Source organism: Castor canadensis, chromosome 6 (genome assembly GCF_047511655.1).
Source record: "Castor canadensis chromosome 6, mCasCan1.hap1v2, whole genome shotgun sequence".
NCBI lineage: Eukaryota > Metazoa > Chordata > Mammalia > Rodentia > Castoridae > Castor > Castor canadensis.
Window position 1 is genome coordinate 165,204,143 of NC_133391.1, and position 16,317 is coordinate 165,220,459.

Here is a 16,317-nt window from a genome sequence, read left to right on the forward strand (position 1 = left end):
CAGAGATTTAGTTCCATTTTCTCATTTCATTCTCTCAGGAACAAAACCACAAGGTGTCCTGAGGGCAGACAGACCAAATCTAAGGTTCTGCTTCATTCCAAGATAAGGCCTTGCCCTCTTCACGTCCAGGTTCTAAGTTTCATGTGGCACTGCTTTTAGTTGTCCTTATTAATTTAAATAAATTCAAGGCTACTGCTAAGCCTACAGAGAGGGAAATGGAGGGATTAAAAATTTAATTTTATTCAAGATTAGAAAATATTTAAAGTTGACAGAACTCAAGAAAAATCATTAGCATTCCAAGGTTGATGGCAGGGAAACAGGTTCACTTTTACTGGCATTTTGATGCAGAACTTGAGGCACATGAAAAATGGACACAACAGTGTAAGATATGTATGATGTCTTAAAAGAATTTTAAAAATTTACTTTGAGATATTTAAAATCGGAGCAATGAGAAGGCATTGTATTGCTTACAGACACCATTTCCCTGACTAGAAACCAACCCCACCCCCATGGAGGTGTTCTTTCACCAAACTGACTTCTCACCCGAGCCCCTGCCCTCCCTTACCTTCAGCAGCAGTTGGTATTTCATGATTCTCTGCACCGGTTTGATCAATAAATCTGTGAGCTGCAGCCTGTGGCCAAGACGCTGCTTTAGGTCCTGGGGTTTTTAAGAAAAAAAAAAAAAAAGAAAAAAGTGTTTTCATTAAAAAGGCAATTTTTTATTCCTTATAATTGTCAGAAAGGTGAACTATAATCCCGCTGATAAAAACAAGAAAAACGGTAAATCCAAATAGAGCTTTACTATTTCTCAGGGTTTCCAAGTTTTACACTTTAATCTTCCTGAGCTGTGCTTTCTCCCCCCGACCCCCTCCCCACCCCAGACAAGGCCTCACTATATATAGCTCCTGCTTCCTGAGTGCTGGGATTCCTTCAATTGTGTTCTTACGTTCATACAAACATACTATCAATTTAAAACTTTTAGGAAAAGGTTTAAATCATGAATTATTATGAACTTATAATGGGCCTTAGGTTTATACCCATACAAGCTCTTATTTTTAACGATTCCAGCCTTCTTAATGCCAGGGGAAAGATCACAAACTGAATTCATTTATTTCTATAATTTACAGGAAAGGAATATTGCTTCGGGATTCTTACCACTCAGGCCAATTTTCTGAGGAGTACTTGGTCTCCTGGGAAACCATAATAGTTTAATTTTTAGAAATGAAAATGTATTAAGAGATTCAGAAAGGGATTCTTACCTCAAAAAACGTATCAATGTATTCTGAGACGATGTGTTCAGACTTTGGTTTATTCTGACAATAAACTATATACATATGCAGCCTCCTCTCCTAGTAATGGAAAAGGCAAACAGATGGTTAAAACAATTACAATGGAAGTTTAGTCTGAAAACAAGATTGCACCACACACACACTTCAGTACATCCATAGAGTACTGTTGAGGCTCTCAGGAGCACATTCCAGATTCATGACACAGGTTAGCCTTACGCTCTGTGGCTTGAAAACGGCCTTTGTTATTGCTTCCTTACACTATTACTATAAAGACCACATCCTTCACTTTATAGTATCAGCCACACCACTGGCAGCAATATTAGACAAAGTCATTTCCATTCTTCCAACCCCTACCAACAGTCCTGGTAAGCCTGGCTTCTCAGTAGTTCTTTAATCTTAAATCTACAGAGAGAGGAAAGTGGACAATGAACCATCCCTTATTCCAGTGATCCTCAAAGTGTGGTGTGCAGACCCTGAGAGTCCCTTGGGCCTTTTAGTAGTTCCATTAGGTCAAAACCATTTTCAAAATTACACTGACATTTCATTTGCCTCTGCCATGATTTTGACACCTGCACTGATATGCAAGACTCATAGTGGGTGCAGTTGCTTGGCACTGTGGCAAGCGTTCCTCACTGCTCCAAATCTACAGAGAGCACTGCCAGCTTCAGGTCAGACCCCACTAGTGAAGTGATAAAGTTACTCATTTTATTAAGACTTATCACAGCATGCATTCTGTATGTGTCAAGACAGGTCTGTGCTAATTGCTCTGCTTACTCAATCACTGCCTCAAGGAAAAGCACCTATGTGATTGAGCCAACTGCTTATTTATGGACCACCAATTTTACTTGAAAGAATGATGGACATAAACTATAACTATTTACACTTGGGTATCTGGTAGACATTTTCTCTTTTCTTAAAGCATTTTTGTTAGCATACATTAGTTGTGGTAGACATTTTCTTGAACAAGGGTGAAATAACCCTGTCATTTCAAGGCACACAACTGGTAGTGTATGAGGTCAGAGAAAATTCCAGCTTGCAAACAAAAATGGGAATTTTGGAAAACATGTGTCTGTCACTGTGACTTGACAATACTTAAAGACTTTTCTGAAGAGTTGGGCAGTGATGTTAAAACTATGATTTGGGGATGCTGTGCAATGAAATGTATCAACACCTGAAAGATTTGCCTGTGCTGGTGCATATCACAAGTGCATGATGCATGAGATCAGGAGAAAGAGCCTGAGTGCGAGGCAGTCCAGCACTTTTAATGTAACGGCAGTGGAGAAGGTTTTCAGGTTCTATGTTGCAACCAACCTTTAAAAAGTTATCACTTATCAAGTTTTAGTGTAGTATCTAAGAAAACTACCTACAATTACTTGAAAAGCTTATCAAGATACTCATCCAATTAACATCTGTGTGAGGATGGATTTTTTTCCATATACTTTAAAGGGAAAAAAAAAATCACATTAGGTTGAATATAGAAACAACCAGCAGTCTTTTTTTTAAAAACAGTTCTGGGAATTAGGGCATTGAACTCAGGGCCCACACTTGCTAGGCAAATGCTCTACCAATTGAGCTACATCCAGTCTTTTTACTGTCTTCTACTAAGCTAGACATTAAAGAGATTTGCAAAATTCTTGTTGCTGTTTTGAACATACAGTGATTTTTCCTTAAAAAAGCTTTAACACTAATTTACTTATTTTAGATTTACACGTATGTTTGGTTACTACATTAGGCCTATTCAGGTACAGGTACTTCTTCACCAAATACTTGTCTGCCCGCAGATAAGCCCAAAGTTTCCTGCTTCAGGCCTCGCTCTGGTTCCCTCTGACCAACCTGTACTGTTGTAAGACAAAGAGCCAGCCGTGGGCAGGACAGGGAATGCAGATAATTCATAGGAGATAAGTCAGAAGGAATGTAAAATTCTAACTCAGATACTGTGCAGTTTGACTTAATTGTTAATATTTATCATTAATATATGCACTCTTATAAACTACAAGTGATCTCTCCTTTAAAGAGTTGACTAAGTTGACAATATCAGAACAAAATAAAAATACAGCTAATGTGCTCACGTGTTTAACAAAAAGGGATCCTAGTTTTTCCGGATCTTCAAGGCACTTCTCTAACTCTCCTAAAAAAAAGCTGAAAAGAAAGGAAAATATCAGAACTATTTCTAATTTGTGATTTCAATCCCTGGAATAGTCTCAATAGTCTATGTAGACATGGAAGAATAAAATATATACGTAACAAATATAAAACAACATTGCGAACATTTTGTTAAGATATAAAACAAAAAAGAGACATTTTAAAAGCTGAGGCAGAATGAGAGCCTTCCTTGACTGGCAAGCTTCCCTTCCTATGACAATCTTGTCTCAATTTTTTTTCAAGGATGTAAGTACTAATATTTTTGGCTAAATACTGAGTAAAAAATAAATGTTCCAAAACAATGGGTCAGTTTTTGCTTTTGAAAACTTAGTCCTCAAACCAGTGAATTTTATATTCTTCAAAGATAACTCTAATTGGATAACAAAATATAAAATACTGAATCTACTACCTGTGCCTGCATTTTGAAACTTACTCAGATATCATCAAAATCAACTTGTAGGCTGTAAAAATTAGCTCCCATGAAGATCTAAATCAGATACGATCACAGTAAAAAAAATAGCTGTAAGTCAACTAATTGCTCTTCATGTCTTCTTTTCTGTAGTTATCTTTAAATCTATGCTTACATTAATTATCACTTACATATGTCTGTATCTGGTATTTTATTAACCTGCAAACTACCATGATGATGTGTTGAATTTTGTAGGTTTCAGTATTTCCCCAAACCTGCATACAGTGGCAGGCAGAATCTCTGGATGCAGTTTGTCTCTCTGGTCATCCCAGGAACATTGTGTTTCTTCCCCTTCCCTGTCACAGTCTTCAAGACCAGCTGTGCAAGACGACTACATAATAGTACCAAATACTGAACCCAGGACCTTATGCTTGCTACGCAGGTGTCCTTATCACTTGAGTCCTGCCCCTAATCCTCATCCCTTTACATAATTTTTGAATAGTGTCTCAAATTTATGCTCAAGCTGCCCTGGGCCACAATCCACCTATTTAGGCTTCCTGTGTAGCTGAGATGACAGGCATGCATCACCACACCTAGCTTTTATTGGTTGAGATGGGGGGTCTCATCAACTTTTTGCCTGGGTCGGCCTTAAACCGGGTTCTTCCCCAACTCTACTTCCCCAGTAGCTAGGATTATAGGCATGAGCCACTATACCTTCCTTCATATATCCCTTTTTAAATTGGCTTCACTGTTTTCTGATAAGTCTACAGTCTACACAGCTATATATTGGAATGTTGTTTTTAAAGGTGACCAATCATTTATGTATGTGTTCAAGTGAATTAATTAGACATTATTGGGGATATGAAAATAAAAACCCCATACCAGGGTTTAAGATTTTACATTCTATTAGGAGAGACAAGAGCAGAAATAACAGAATAGTATTTGATGCACACCATGGCTACACCTCCTTACACCTGTATGGTCATCTGACTGGAACATCCAGGCCTACTTGAAAAGAGGCATTTGGCCTTAAAAGGAAGGGCAAGGCTTTGCAGGTGATTATAGCATGTTCTGGCAGAGAAAGCAGTCAGGTTCAGAGACATGAGAGCAGGAGGCCTAAATCACGGGGCATGGAAACCTGCAGCTAGAACAACTCACTGTAGAATTAGGACAAGATTAAGCATTCCTAGATGATTAAGGTTTTTAAAAATTACTAGGGAGGTGACCCAAAAGGACAGGTGTGTAGTGTCAAGCTCTGGCAGACCAAGGCAAGCTGCTGTAGTGCTGGTCCCCACGTGGCTCTCCTCCTGGTTAGGATCTGTGTGGGCAATGTACTGGGACTAAGTTTGATTCTTTTGGGCGACCACGTCTACTTTTTTCCATTAATACTGAATTGGACAAATGAATGTATTAAAAACCCTTTAATAGTAACTGATACTCAAAAGGTGGCTGAAATTTAATTAGAAACACTTACTGAGGTTTACTCTATGCAGATGTTATTCTAAGTGCTTCACAAATAATCAGTTCATCTTCATAAAATACCCATGAGGGGTATAGATGAAGAATGGAGGCACAGAGAGGGGAAACAAATGGCTCAAGATCAGGACTTGGTTATGGCCTCAGGCAGTCATCTCTGCCTGGTGACATGGCATCATGGCACAGACCCATGTGAAAAAGATAAGACTTCCCCATGCCCTGAAACTCCTCAGAACAGCAATATGTCCTTTGCACCAATACCCTCCATAAGGATACACAGGTAATAAACCAAAATGATTCCAAAAATCTGCATTTTTTTTTTTGGTGGTACAGGGCTTTGAGCTCAGGGTTTTGTGCTTGCTAGGCAGGCACCTGAGCCACACCTGCAGGCCTGGACTGAGATCCTCCTATTTTACACTTCCTGCTGTTCCTGGGATGACAGATGTGCACCACACCACCCAGCTTTTTCTGTTGAGATGGGTCTTGCACATTTTTTTTTTTGCCTGGGCTGGCTTGGAACTACAATCCTCCTGATCTTAGCCTCTCATATAGATTGGGAAGAAAAGTATCCTGGTTGAGATGGGGTCTAACTTTTTGTCTGGGCTGGCCTTGAACCTTCCATGTCAACTTCTCAGGTAGCCCACTGGCTGGCCAGATCAGTTAGCAAATGCAGAGGTGTGCACACCATCAAGCATGATAAGTATCTACGTACTCTCTGTGCCAGTCATAAATCTGATGGATGTTGCCAAACACAATCTTGTCTTTCCCCTTCATGTCATCAGGAACGCCGTCTTCTTTCATTAGTGCCATGTAGCCCTACAATGGGACATTTAAAAACAGCCTTTTTCATGGAATTATGTTTGAATCAAGTAGTGGAATATTGCTTAATAGTCACAGAAGACAAAATAGACACACATACTGTTTTATAATCAATTCTTAATTTAAAAACAAGCAAAAAACCTTGAATTAAAAGTGTACTACAAACATACTGTCATATTCATTGCTATGATTTTTCTCTCATTAACATTCACAAATCAAAATTCTTATAAGGAACTGAAATAAATGTAAACAGTTTTATAAAATAAATAATCTTAGCTAGTAAATATTGAATGCTTGGTCAGAAACCTATTTCCTGTTTTCAGCATTTCTCTCATAAAAGTGAAAATTTTTCATTTCTTTTTGGATTACTGCATAATTTTTTAAGTAATAATTTCTCAGTATTCCTTTTATAAACTGATTTTTAACTGTGGTTGATTAAACATGTATGTAAACTGTGATTAAAATTTTCCAGTCAGCTAGGCATGGTGGCACATGGTACTTTGGAGGCCAGGAAAGGAGGACTGTGAGTTTGAGGCCAGCTTGGGCTACATAGCAGACCCTGCCTCAAAACAAAAAACAAAACTTACATTCTGCAATGGGAGTCAGTCTATACCAGAACTTCTTCAGTATTCTAGTTACTTATCCTACTGCTATCAGTGGCTGCAGGAAAATCAATAAACCTTTTATTCTACATTATTAGCGGTAGTAATGGCTGTTACTATTTTTCCTTTTTCTTGTTTGCAGTGCTAGGGATAGAACCCCAGCACTTGTGCATGCTAGGAGAGTACTCTACTTCTCAGCTAAATCCCAGCCCAACAGGTTTTAATTAATGTTACTTTTAACAGAATATATACCCCCAAAATATTATTCTATACATATTTGCAAAGCTGAAAGGATAAATTCAATCTTGTATTTTTATAAGTAGCTTTTTGATGAAGAAGGTTTATTGATATGATCATGCCCTTAACTTACTAGTACAAAAGGCAGTGGTTTTGCTATGGCGACACAGTGCTCAGCAACTTCTGGTCAATGAAAATGGTGACACAGTCATTCTGTGCAAAACTATAAATAAATGACCTGGTTTAGCCATAGACCAAGCATTGACCACATGTGGATTCAGGATGTGCCACAATGACTTTTCAACCAGTAATGTTGTCATTTCTGTTGGTGACATCCATTCTTCTAAAATAATTAAAAGCAAAATTCCCAAATAGTAATTATTGCATATAATAATTTAAAAAAACTTAATTGTAAAAAGAAATCACACCAGGATTACTATGCAAAAAAGAAGTCTTTATGACTAAATACAGGTTGCTAAGATAAATGGCTAAATTTTATCTTTTAGACTTTGTTGGCTCTTTTTATTTATAAGAAGTATTTTTAAAGCTCTTGAGAAGGTATCACTGTTAAACTGTCTAAAATGACACCTCTCTGGATAACTACTGGGTTGATAAAATGTTATTAAACTTATGAAATACACACCTCAACCACATATCCAAGGTCTCGTACATAGTCACGCTCTGTCTCTACCAATTCTTGTAAGACATAGCTAGAAAGAAAGAAAGAAAAACAGTGTTTACAGACCAGACTCTTTGCTTTCTAAATTAACTCTTTTGCACCTTTGCTTTTGTCAGAAAAGATTTCTTTTAGAACTCCATAGTAACATATCAAATTTACACAACTGGAGCTCTAGAGGTCAGAAGACATTGAGAAACACAGAATTTGTCCTACTGATTCTGATGGCATGAAAGAATGAGAAGCTCAGAAATAACTAATGTCCTTTATGGTAGGACATTAGGAGCAGGTTTTTAAAAATGATTTTAACTGAGATATTTAAAGCCCAGGGTCTGAACACATCACTTGGGAAGTGTCTAGTTTGCTAGGTTTAGAAACTAAGGGCACTCAGGATAACAGAAGATAGTCACTTGGTCAGTCCTGTAAAAATCTCAACTGACTGAAAAAGGTCATTCATTTGCTCATTCAACCTACCAGCATCAACCTGGCACCTTGTACTCCTCAGTACCATTCAAGCAGACCCTGCCTGTCCTGCTGGAACAAATTATTGAATAAAACCGCGTCTCTGCCCTCATGCGGTTTATAGTTTTTCCTTTTCTCCAGACACCAGTATAAACCTTTACAAGTATTTTTCAGAACTTTTATCACTATAAGTTACTTTCCTGACATTGAGAAACTCTAACACCAGTTATATTTGAACAATATTCAATATTTTGGAACTGGTTCTAATTTTATCTTCCCTTCTTTTTCCTTTACAACTACACATACAATAAAGTCTAGGAGTTTCTCACCATAAATAACAGAAGATATTCTTATCTTGCATCATTCTTATTTACACAAGTATAATACACAAAATAAACCCAACAGAAATACAGCTATGGCTTATTGCACTTTTATGAGTTTCTGAGTACACACACATGAATACTCAATGAGAGATGAGAGACCCTGGATCTCCTTTTTTCCATTTCAGGGATGAATCACAGTCTTAAGTTTTGAAGGTGCAAAAAATAGGAGGGAACATGGAAAACAGAGAGGATGAAAATGTTTCTGTCTTACTGCCTTCTCTTTAAAGAGCTGGATTTCCTTTCTTCCATCTCATCAATGGGCGAGGAGGAGGAGAGAAGGGAATTGTCTGAAGGGTTGAAGGAGGGGCTGCTACTGTCTCCCTGGTCAACAAGGAGTGAGCTAGGACGATCCTCCAGTGCCTGGAAGAAATTCAGATAATCAACAATGGTTATTGCTGACAGTCCACGATAGGCTGAAATTAGTATAAGGAAATTTCCCAAGTCAGGAAATAGTAAAGACATGTTTTTAAAATTATAAAATCTGTATGTTTTAAAGTAACACAGTATTTAATAACAAAAATCCAGCTTATTTCTTAAAAAGTTGAATCAGAGGAGCTAAATAAAAAAGGAAACTTAGAATGAAAAGATTAATGAACTTATATATGTATAATAAATAAAGATTAATGAACTTTAATATTGTATTCTTTGTTATCAAATAATGAGAAATGATAGAACTTTCTTACATCAGAGCACTGTTCTAATTTCTGAATATATCAACCTTTTTCAAATTTTGCAATTTTCTTTTCGATTACAGTCACCAAACGAAGGTATAAGAACTTCAGAAGTATGTGTATTAGGTTAGTTTGGCTCCTAGACAGGGTGCCTATATTCCTTATTGGTGAACAACATCAGCAATCAGTGGTGTAGACAAGGTTGGTTTGTTTCTTGATAATCAAGGAAGCCCATACTTCAAGGCATACAGAACACCAGGTAACAGCTAAAATTAATCTCTATTTTGCAACTTCCTTTCTCTCCCTTCTGTAGGAAGTAGTGGTCCTGTTGGTCTCAATACCTTCTCTAGTACTCTCTTCTCTCCCTGCTATGGTTGGGTAAGTACCCCATATGCCCACGTGGCTTGGTCTGCTCATAGTACTACTGGAAGGTAGTATAAACTTTAAGAGGTGGTAACCTAGAAGGAGGTATTAGGTCATTGGGGGCAGGCCCTTAAAAGGGAACGTGGGATCCCTGGTCTCTTCCTCTTTTTTCTTCATTCTTGGCCATGAAGTAAATAGCCTTCCACCAACACACATTCCCACCACAGTACACTTCAGTTCCTTGGACTTCATACGACATAGCAGATGAACACTTTCTCTCCTCTCCTCCCCAATCCAATAAATTAATTTAGTTTTTTGTGGACAAATAGTTCAGTGTTCAAAGCCAATCATGAAGGTGATACAGCTTCAGAGATCACCCACAAGACAACAAACATGGATGGCTATAAGGATCTACAGCAGTCATAGGGAACAACCGGTCAGAGGATACTACAATGGACACAGTAGAGTTTTTACTGACAAAAAGCAGCTCTCATCTGACATCCGAGAATTAGTGGCAAGAAATTCACGCAGTTATGCCTACCTTGAACCAGAAAAGGAATGCAGAATCTCGATTACCTTCCACAGCAGTCTGAAGAGAGGATGAGTCTGCTGAATATGGGTAAACACAACTCTCTTCAGGGGAAGGGAAGGGTGCATAGCACTGGGCACCCAGGTGGAGGGAACCTTGTTAGGAGCTCAAGAAACAGTGCCCCATTTATGATCCCCAGTTTAAAGCTGAATGACATAGGCTCAAAGAGGCTGAGACACCTGTCTGGGGGAGCTCAACTTGAAATAGGAGATGGTGAACCTCAGTCTATCTGCCTTTAAACCTGAGCCCATCATTATGCCAATAGCTTCACCATGGTGACTAAGGAAGAGACATAATAAGTGATTCAACTGAGTAAACAAGGTGAAGCTCAAATTTTCAGGATTGGAAAAGGAGAAGAGTCACAAGAGACTGCACCACAGACTACCATTCCATGTGGAAATCTATGCAAATGAAGTACAAATGAGACAAGACCCTTAAGATGGAATGGCACAGGCAGAATAAACACTAGCAGGCAAAGTCTGCCTGCCTTGTGGCATTCCCTGGGGACATCAATCATTAGGTAGGAAAGAGTTTAACAATCATATAACTGATGGGTAAAAATGGCTTTTTAAAAAAAACTTAGGATGCTTGGAAACCCTCAGGACATAATTTAAAGCACTGCTCATTAGACTATTAACCAACTTGTCTCTTAAATAGTGAGGGTGTAGTGGTAACTCAATTCAGATTGGCATGACTCCAAATTTTTGGTCAGTAGAGTCCAAGTTCTTGAGTTATCTACCAAATCCTAGTAATTTTCCTGTCTAATGTCAAAGCTCAGTTTCTTTTCCAGAACACAGCGTGAATGCTCAGAGGAAGTTCCTAGCTACAGTAGGGTTGACACACCAGTTCTTCCAATTTTTCTTATACATAATTCCCATTTGATTCAGCCAATCAGTTTCATTAGGGGACGTTTAGGGTTGGGAGAAGAAATGGGAAAGACAGAGCTGGTACCTAGTTAACATCCAAACGCAGGGAAATGAAATCCTGTTTGAAGTAGTCTTTAATCTAGCAATTCCAATGATGGACATTTAGTCTACAGCTACAAGCATACACATGTAAGGAATGCAGATGCTCACACTAGTAAAAAACTGGAAACAAACATGTATCTGGAATGTGTTTAAATAAATTATAGTATAATCGCATCTCTGCCCTTACCAGCTTGTCAAATTTTTAAGTGTTCTGTGAGCCTTGGCTTCCTCATCTGTAAAACATGCACCAATAATGCATGTTTACCTCAGAGGTACGTTGTGGGGACTGGGAAATTAACATGTGCTTAGCATACATTATGTGTCTGTTTTAGAGTAACCTTCATAGCATCTATGCAATGGTATACTACACAGTTATGAAAAGGAAAGAGGTATTTGCATGCATTAAGTCTTAGAATCTTAAAAATGGAACAAAAGGAAAAGCACAAACATGCTCATCCCCCTTCATATATGTCTATACAAGAAAGGAAAAGGCCATAAGGACATAGCTTGTTCATAGTGGTTGCCTCTGGAGAATGAACTGGCTTCTCCATGGAGGCTGGAGGGAAAGCTTTCTAACATGCTAAGTTCCTTCTCAGGGTAGCAGAATATACCAGTCTTAAGATGATGTTAACATTGGTAGTACTGCCACTTCATCGTTAAGAAAACTGAAGAAACAGGAATGAATCGATTTGAATCAGTTAGGAGCAATGTGTCTAACTTCCAAGAATCAACATTTAACTTGTGGCTTTTATGGAATTAATAACACACTGATCATCTTACAATTCAGAGGTCACTAGAGCCCTTATGTAATAATGCAAACCCTTCTCAGCACTGCAAGCGAACACATGGGATCTCACAGGCAGCCACAGGAAGCCATGAATCTACCTGTGGTGCCACTGACCCTGGTGTCTTCAGATGGAGCCTTGCACACTTGTTTTTGTTTACTTGGGGCCTTGGCCAAAACACATAGTCTATGCTAACAGAGTGACTTATAGTGGGGACTTTGTATCACACAGTATCTCCAACTCTGGAGAGAGCAGTGGATCAGAGCATGAGACAGTCCAAATAAAAAGCATGGACACTAAGGTTCGGGGGAGTGGCCCAAGGAAAAGCATAAACAGTGGCTGGCCGTTGTCTGCCCCAGGAGAGGACCCCTGAAAGCTTGGTCCTGGCTTTTCCAGAATATCGACCAAGCACTTCTCCCCTGGGCACCTCTCCCCCAGGTTGGTTTTCATTAGTATCCTCTCAGGTGATACTCAGAGGTCTGAGTCCTTCAGACATACCAGTGAACCTGGTGGTGGGGTCTCCAAACTCAATGCTGATTAGAAGTGAGAGTAGTCTTGTGGCCAAGGCCATTTTCTGTAGAACAGAGCAAGACCTAGACGAAGACAAATCCATCTGCACATGGCCCAGGAGAACAGTTTGCAAAGCTCCAACTTTCCCTGGGAAGCCTTACCATCTTGCTTTTCACGAGTTCTTCAATTGCACTGACCAGCTCGGCTGCACTCGGTGTCTCAGAGCTGGTGGGGCGGACTAGTAACCGAGAAGAGGCCTACAGGAGAAGTTAAGAAAAAGAGGGGGAGGAGAGGCTGCATGTTAGAAACCAGAGGGTGAACTCCACTGCAAGCTCCAGCTCTTTAAAAAGTAATTCCAGACAAAAGACCACAAGTTTGTCTTTGTTTGCATTTATTTAGCATCATCCTTTTAAATTTACAATATTCTGACATGAAACATTAAATAAAACCTGTCTAGGATACATGTGGGAAGCAGATGATGTTTGTTTTGAATCTGTAGTCATATAATGTCATAATATTTTTCAGGTGACTGGGCACTGGTTGCCCTAAGTGTAACTTGCCACTGCTTGCTGAGCTCTAGGCTAAGGAGAAGGAAACTGAATGTGGCCAGCGGAAGAGTGAGGGGCTTAAGGTCGGTGGCTAAGTCCTCAAATAATCAGGAAACAGAACAGGATACTAACAATGGCTTTACTGCTTTTGTGGGATTAAGAAAAAGAAGCATCGAGAAAGAAAAGGAAAGGAGTCAGGGTATGACCAGACAGGGAAGAGGGGGACAAGCTCACCATTTTCTGTGCCATCCACTTCCCCAATGATTAGTGCAGAGTACAGAAGAGCTGAGGCCTCACAAGCTATCAGATGCCACTATGGCTAGAACCGAGGGTGCAACGGGCCGATGATAAGGAAATCTCAGGGAGGGGCTACTGAGTTCGAGTTTCAGTAATTAGCAAACAGTGTTTGCAGATTACTTGCACAGCTGATTAACTGGGAACTAGAAGAGGAGCGTAAGTAATATGAACCTTGCTTCATATTAAGGACAGCGGAGATGCATGCAACACACGGCTAGCTGTCCTGGCGATGCGTTTCTCACAGTAGACACATACAGAGCTATACATTTACAAGGCTTTTACAGGTATGGATTAAAATATACACTTTACAAAACAAATATTGGTTTGATCTGATGAAACTTGGAATATGGGGTGAACAAAACAAAAAAAAATTCAAATGGAAAGGTAAGGAAACCGAGCCAAAACAGACACAGAACACAAATCAACATAATGCTGCAGTGAAAGTTTACAAAAAGAGAAAACAGAACAAAACAAAAAATTAGTCACAAGATTAGAGACTGTCTAGGAACATCACTAGATTTTTGTAAATGAAGAATTACTATTGATAATACCCAATGATGTAAGAGTAACCAGTAAATGATTCTAGCAAACAGAAAACTATAGTGCAATTCACACTTCAAATGGAGAGAGAGACAGAGAAAAAACACCTAGATTTAGTGAATAAGCTAATAAAACCTGGTCCCTCATTGTCTAGATAGCAACCCAGATTTAAGAAATTTTACTTTTCTGCTTTTAAAAAAGGTGCCGCTTAGTGTTACAAAATAGCTTGAGGAGCACCAGAAAGCCCACAAGCCGCTCCTTCCTGGCTACACACCATATACACAGGGGCTGGGGGTCTCTTTCACTTCAGGCTCCCCTTCTTCTCCCCCACCACACAGTGCAGGTAGCAAATACATGAGACGCCAAGGACCCAAACCCAAGCTAAGCTCTGAAGCTCACAACCACTGTGCCCAGACCCATGGAACCCTGACTGTTTAAAAGGCAGGAGAAAGCAGATTCCCACAAACAAGGATTGCCTTGGGTTAGGACTACATGTGACGTTGGGGCTCACGGCTGCCAATCACTGGCTGTGGCAGATCCTAGGTCATCAGACACAGGGTAAACTAATGCAAGTGACTGCCAGTACTAACAAGAGAGCCAGGGAAGGACAGGGGGAAGAATGGAGAAACGGAATGTGGAAAGCACATCTGCTTTATTCAGAAAACTTAAGCTGCTGCCCAATCAAGCACAAATGAAACCTTACAGCAGGAGAATGCTGGAGAGGATGACCAAGCTACATTTATCAGGTTTCCTTGTGGTATTTTATTTTTAGGGTTCTACAATTGAGATGGACAAAATAATTTAAAATTATGTAAGAACTCAAGGAAAAAAAAAGATTGGCTTGAAGCTGCACATGTGTGTAGGTAGGAGACTCTTAACTCTCAGATGATTCTTCCACTTGGGTAACCATGCCCACACTGGGGTGCCAATCTTACAAACATGTTTGGCACAGTGGCATACAACCTTATTTTAAACAGAAACCTTTGTGAGAAACCCCTCCCAAAGGGTGCCACATTTAGGCAGGCTGCATGGGATTCCTCTGCTTATACTCAGAGACTCTAATCAGCATGTTAACAAACTTAAAACTTTCTTTAAAAGCAGCAATTACTAATGCACTGAACGCTTTTATTCAACCACATGGGTATGGGAAATAGCACACGTTGGCCTAGTCCTTGCTCACGCTAAACAGACTTACTATTCACTCTTTACACTCTTGGGGTACAAACAGGCTGACTCTGCCTGGGAAAGCACCAGGCTGCCAGGCACCTTGCCCACACCCCAGGGTCTCCTAGCCTCTACAGGACATGTGGTTGTAGTGGGGCAGCTGCTGAGGGGCCCCAGCCTCTGGCACAGATGGGTGCAGGCTCTCCTTTACCTTGTCATCCTGTGAGTCTGGCTGAAGGAGGCTGTGCTGCTGGATGGCCATGGGTGGGGGGAGTGGCACTGCATCAGCCCCCTCCTCCCCTTCTTCTTCTCCACAGCTCTGCATCCCAGAGGAGGAGGACTTGGAGAGCGTGCCACTGCTGAGGCCCTCATTCCGGCCTCTCTGAAACCAAAGACATCTGCCATTAAACTGCAGGCCTTGATTAGCAGTCAGCTCAGACCCTGGCCCTATGAGGTTGACCGGAAAAGCATAGTGAGGGCAGAGGCTGAGGTGGCAGCAGCAGGAAGAAGCTCTTTTTGACACTTTTCATTCACTTGCTGCACCCCAAATACTTTGCTTGTCAATCTGGGTGACGAAAGGGCCATGACCATGTATTCTGAATCAGTCATAGATATCCAGAGATGATAACATCATCTCTTAGGTTCTGAACTTACCCCATCTTCAAGAAGACAATAAAAAAACAAGATTTAAAAATCTGAACCACAACCCTCAGGTAGATTCAGTTGCTCAGCTTTGTTTCATTTTTAGTGGTTCATCACAGCAAAATTTACTGAAACAAGAAGGGCGTAAAGAAAAGCACAGCTGAAGGGCATGCTCAAGAATGTGAGTGAAGCAGTACATTTACCTTCCTATTCCTGCTCATTGTCAGCTCTGCCTCTACTAAGAGGACACACATGACAACTTACCCCTGCCAAGAAAAACCCCTGGCAAAAACATGCCCAAGGAAAAAACCCAAACACATCTACCAAATCAGTGAAATGAAACAAATCTGATGCTGTTTTGCACTGTCTTTTCTTTTAGAGCCTGTGTGGAATTTAGGGGAGTCCCAGTTAAACCCCTGAGGGTCCCTCAGCAGCCCCTCCCATGCTAAAGGATGCCTTAGGAATCATGAAGGAAGTCTACTTCCTGCAGTTGAATTTAACCCCTACCCCATGAAAAACAAACAAACAAACAAACAAAAACACCCAAACAAAACCCAACTCCTGAATAACCTATATAATACCACTTTGGTGATATGGGCATAACCTAGCATTTACTGCTTGGTCAGGACAAGACATGGGTATATACATCGATATATATATATCTATATAGATATATAAATATATATTTATATATATAGATATATAAATACCTATATAGATATTGGGGAAAATAACCGGAGGCTCC

At 39.9% G+C, this 16,317-nt stretch overlaps 1 protein-coding gene across 6 annotated transcripts in view; it reads right to left on the minus strand.

Annotated features, from left to right (window-relative positions):
• Trio (trio Rho guanine nucleotide exchange factor) overlaps positions 1 to 16,317 on the minus strand; it is a 344,029-nt gene that overhangs the window by 24,885 nt on the left and 302,827 nt on the right. For 5 of the 6 annotated variants that reach the window (XM_020179766.2, XM_074077720.1, XM_074077717.1 and 2 more), the window contains exons 36-43: positions 15,142 to 15,312; positions 12,543 to 12,638; positions 8,707 to 8,855; positions 7,618 to 7,684; positions 6,029 to 6,132; positions 3,359 to 3,428; positions 1,260 to 1,349; positions 566 to 658 (exon numbers count right to left, since the gene is read on the minus strand). In XM_020179766.2, coding sequence (XP_020035355.2) covers positions 566 to 658; positions 1,260 to 1,349; positions 3,359 to 3,428; positions 6,029 to 6,132; positions 7,618 to 7,684; positions 8,707 to 8,855; positions 12,543 to 12,638; positions 15,142 to 15,312 — 840 coding nt within the window. The remainder of the gene's footprint in view (positions 1 to 565; positions 659 to 1,259; positions 1,350 to 3,358; positions 3,429 to 6,028; positions 6,133 to 7,617; positions 7,685 to 8,706; positions 8,856 to 12,542; positions 12,639 to 15,141; positions 15,313 to 16,317) is intronic. The other variant, XM_074077719.1, reaches the window with a different exon arrangement.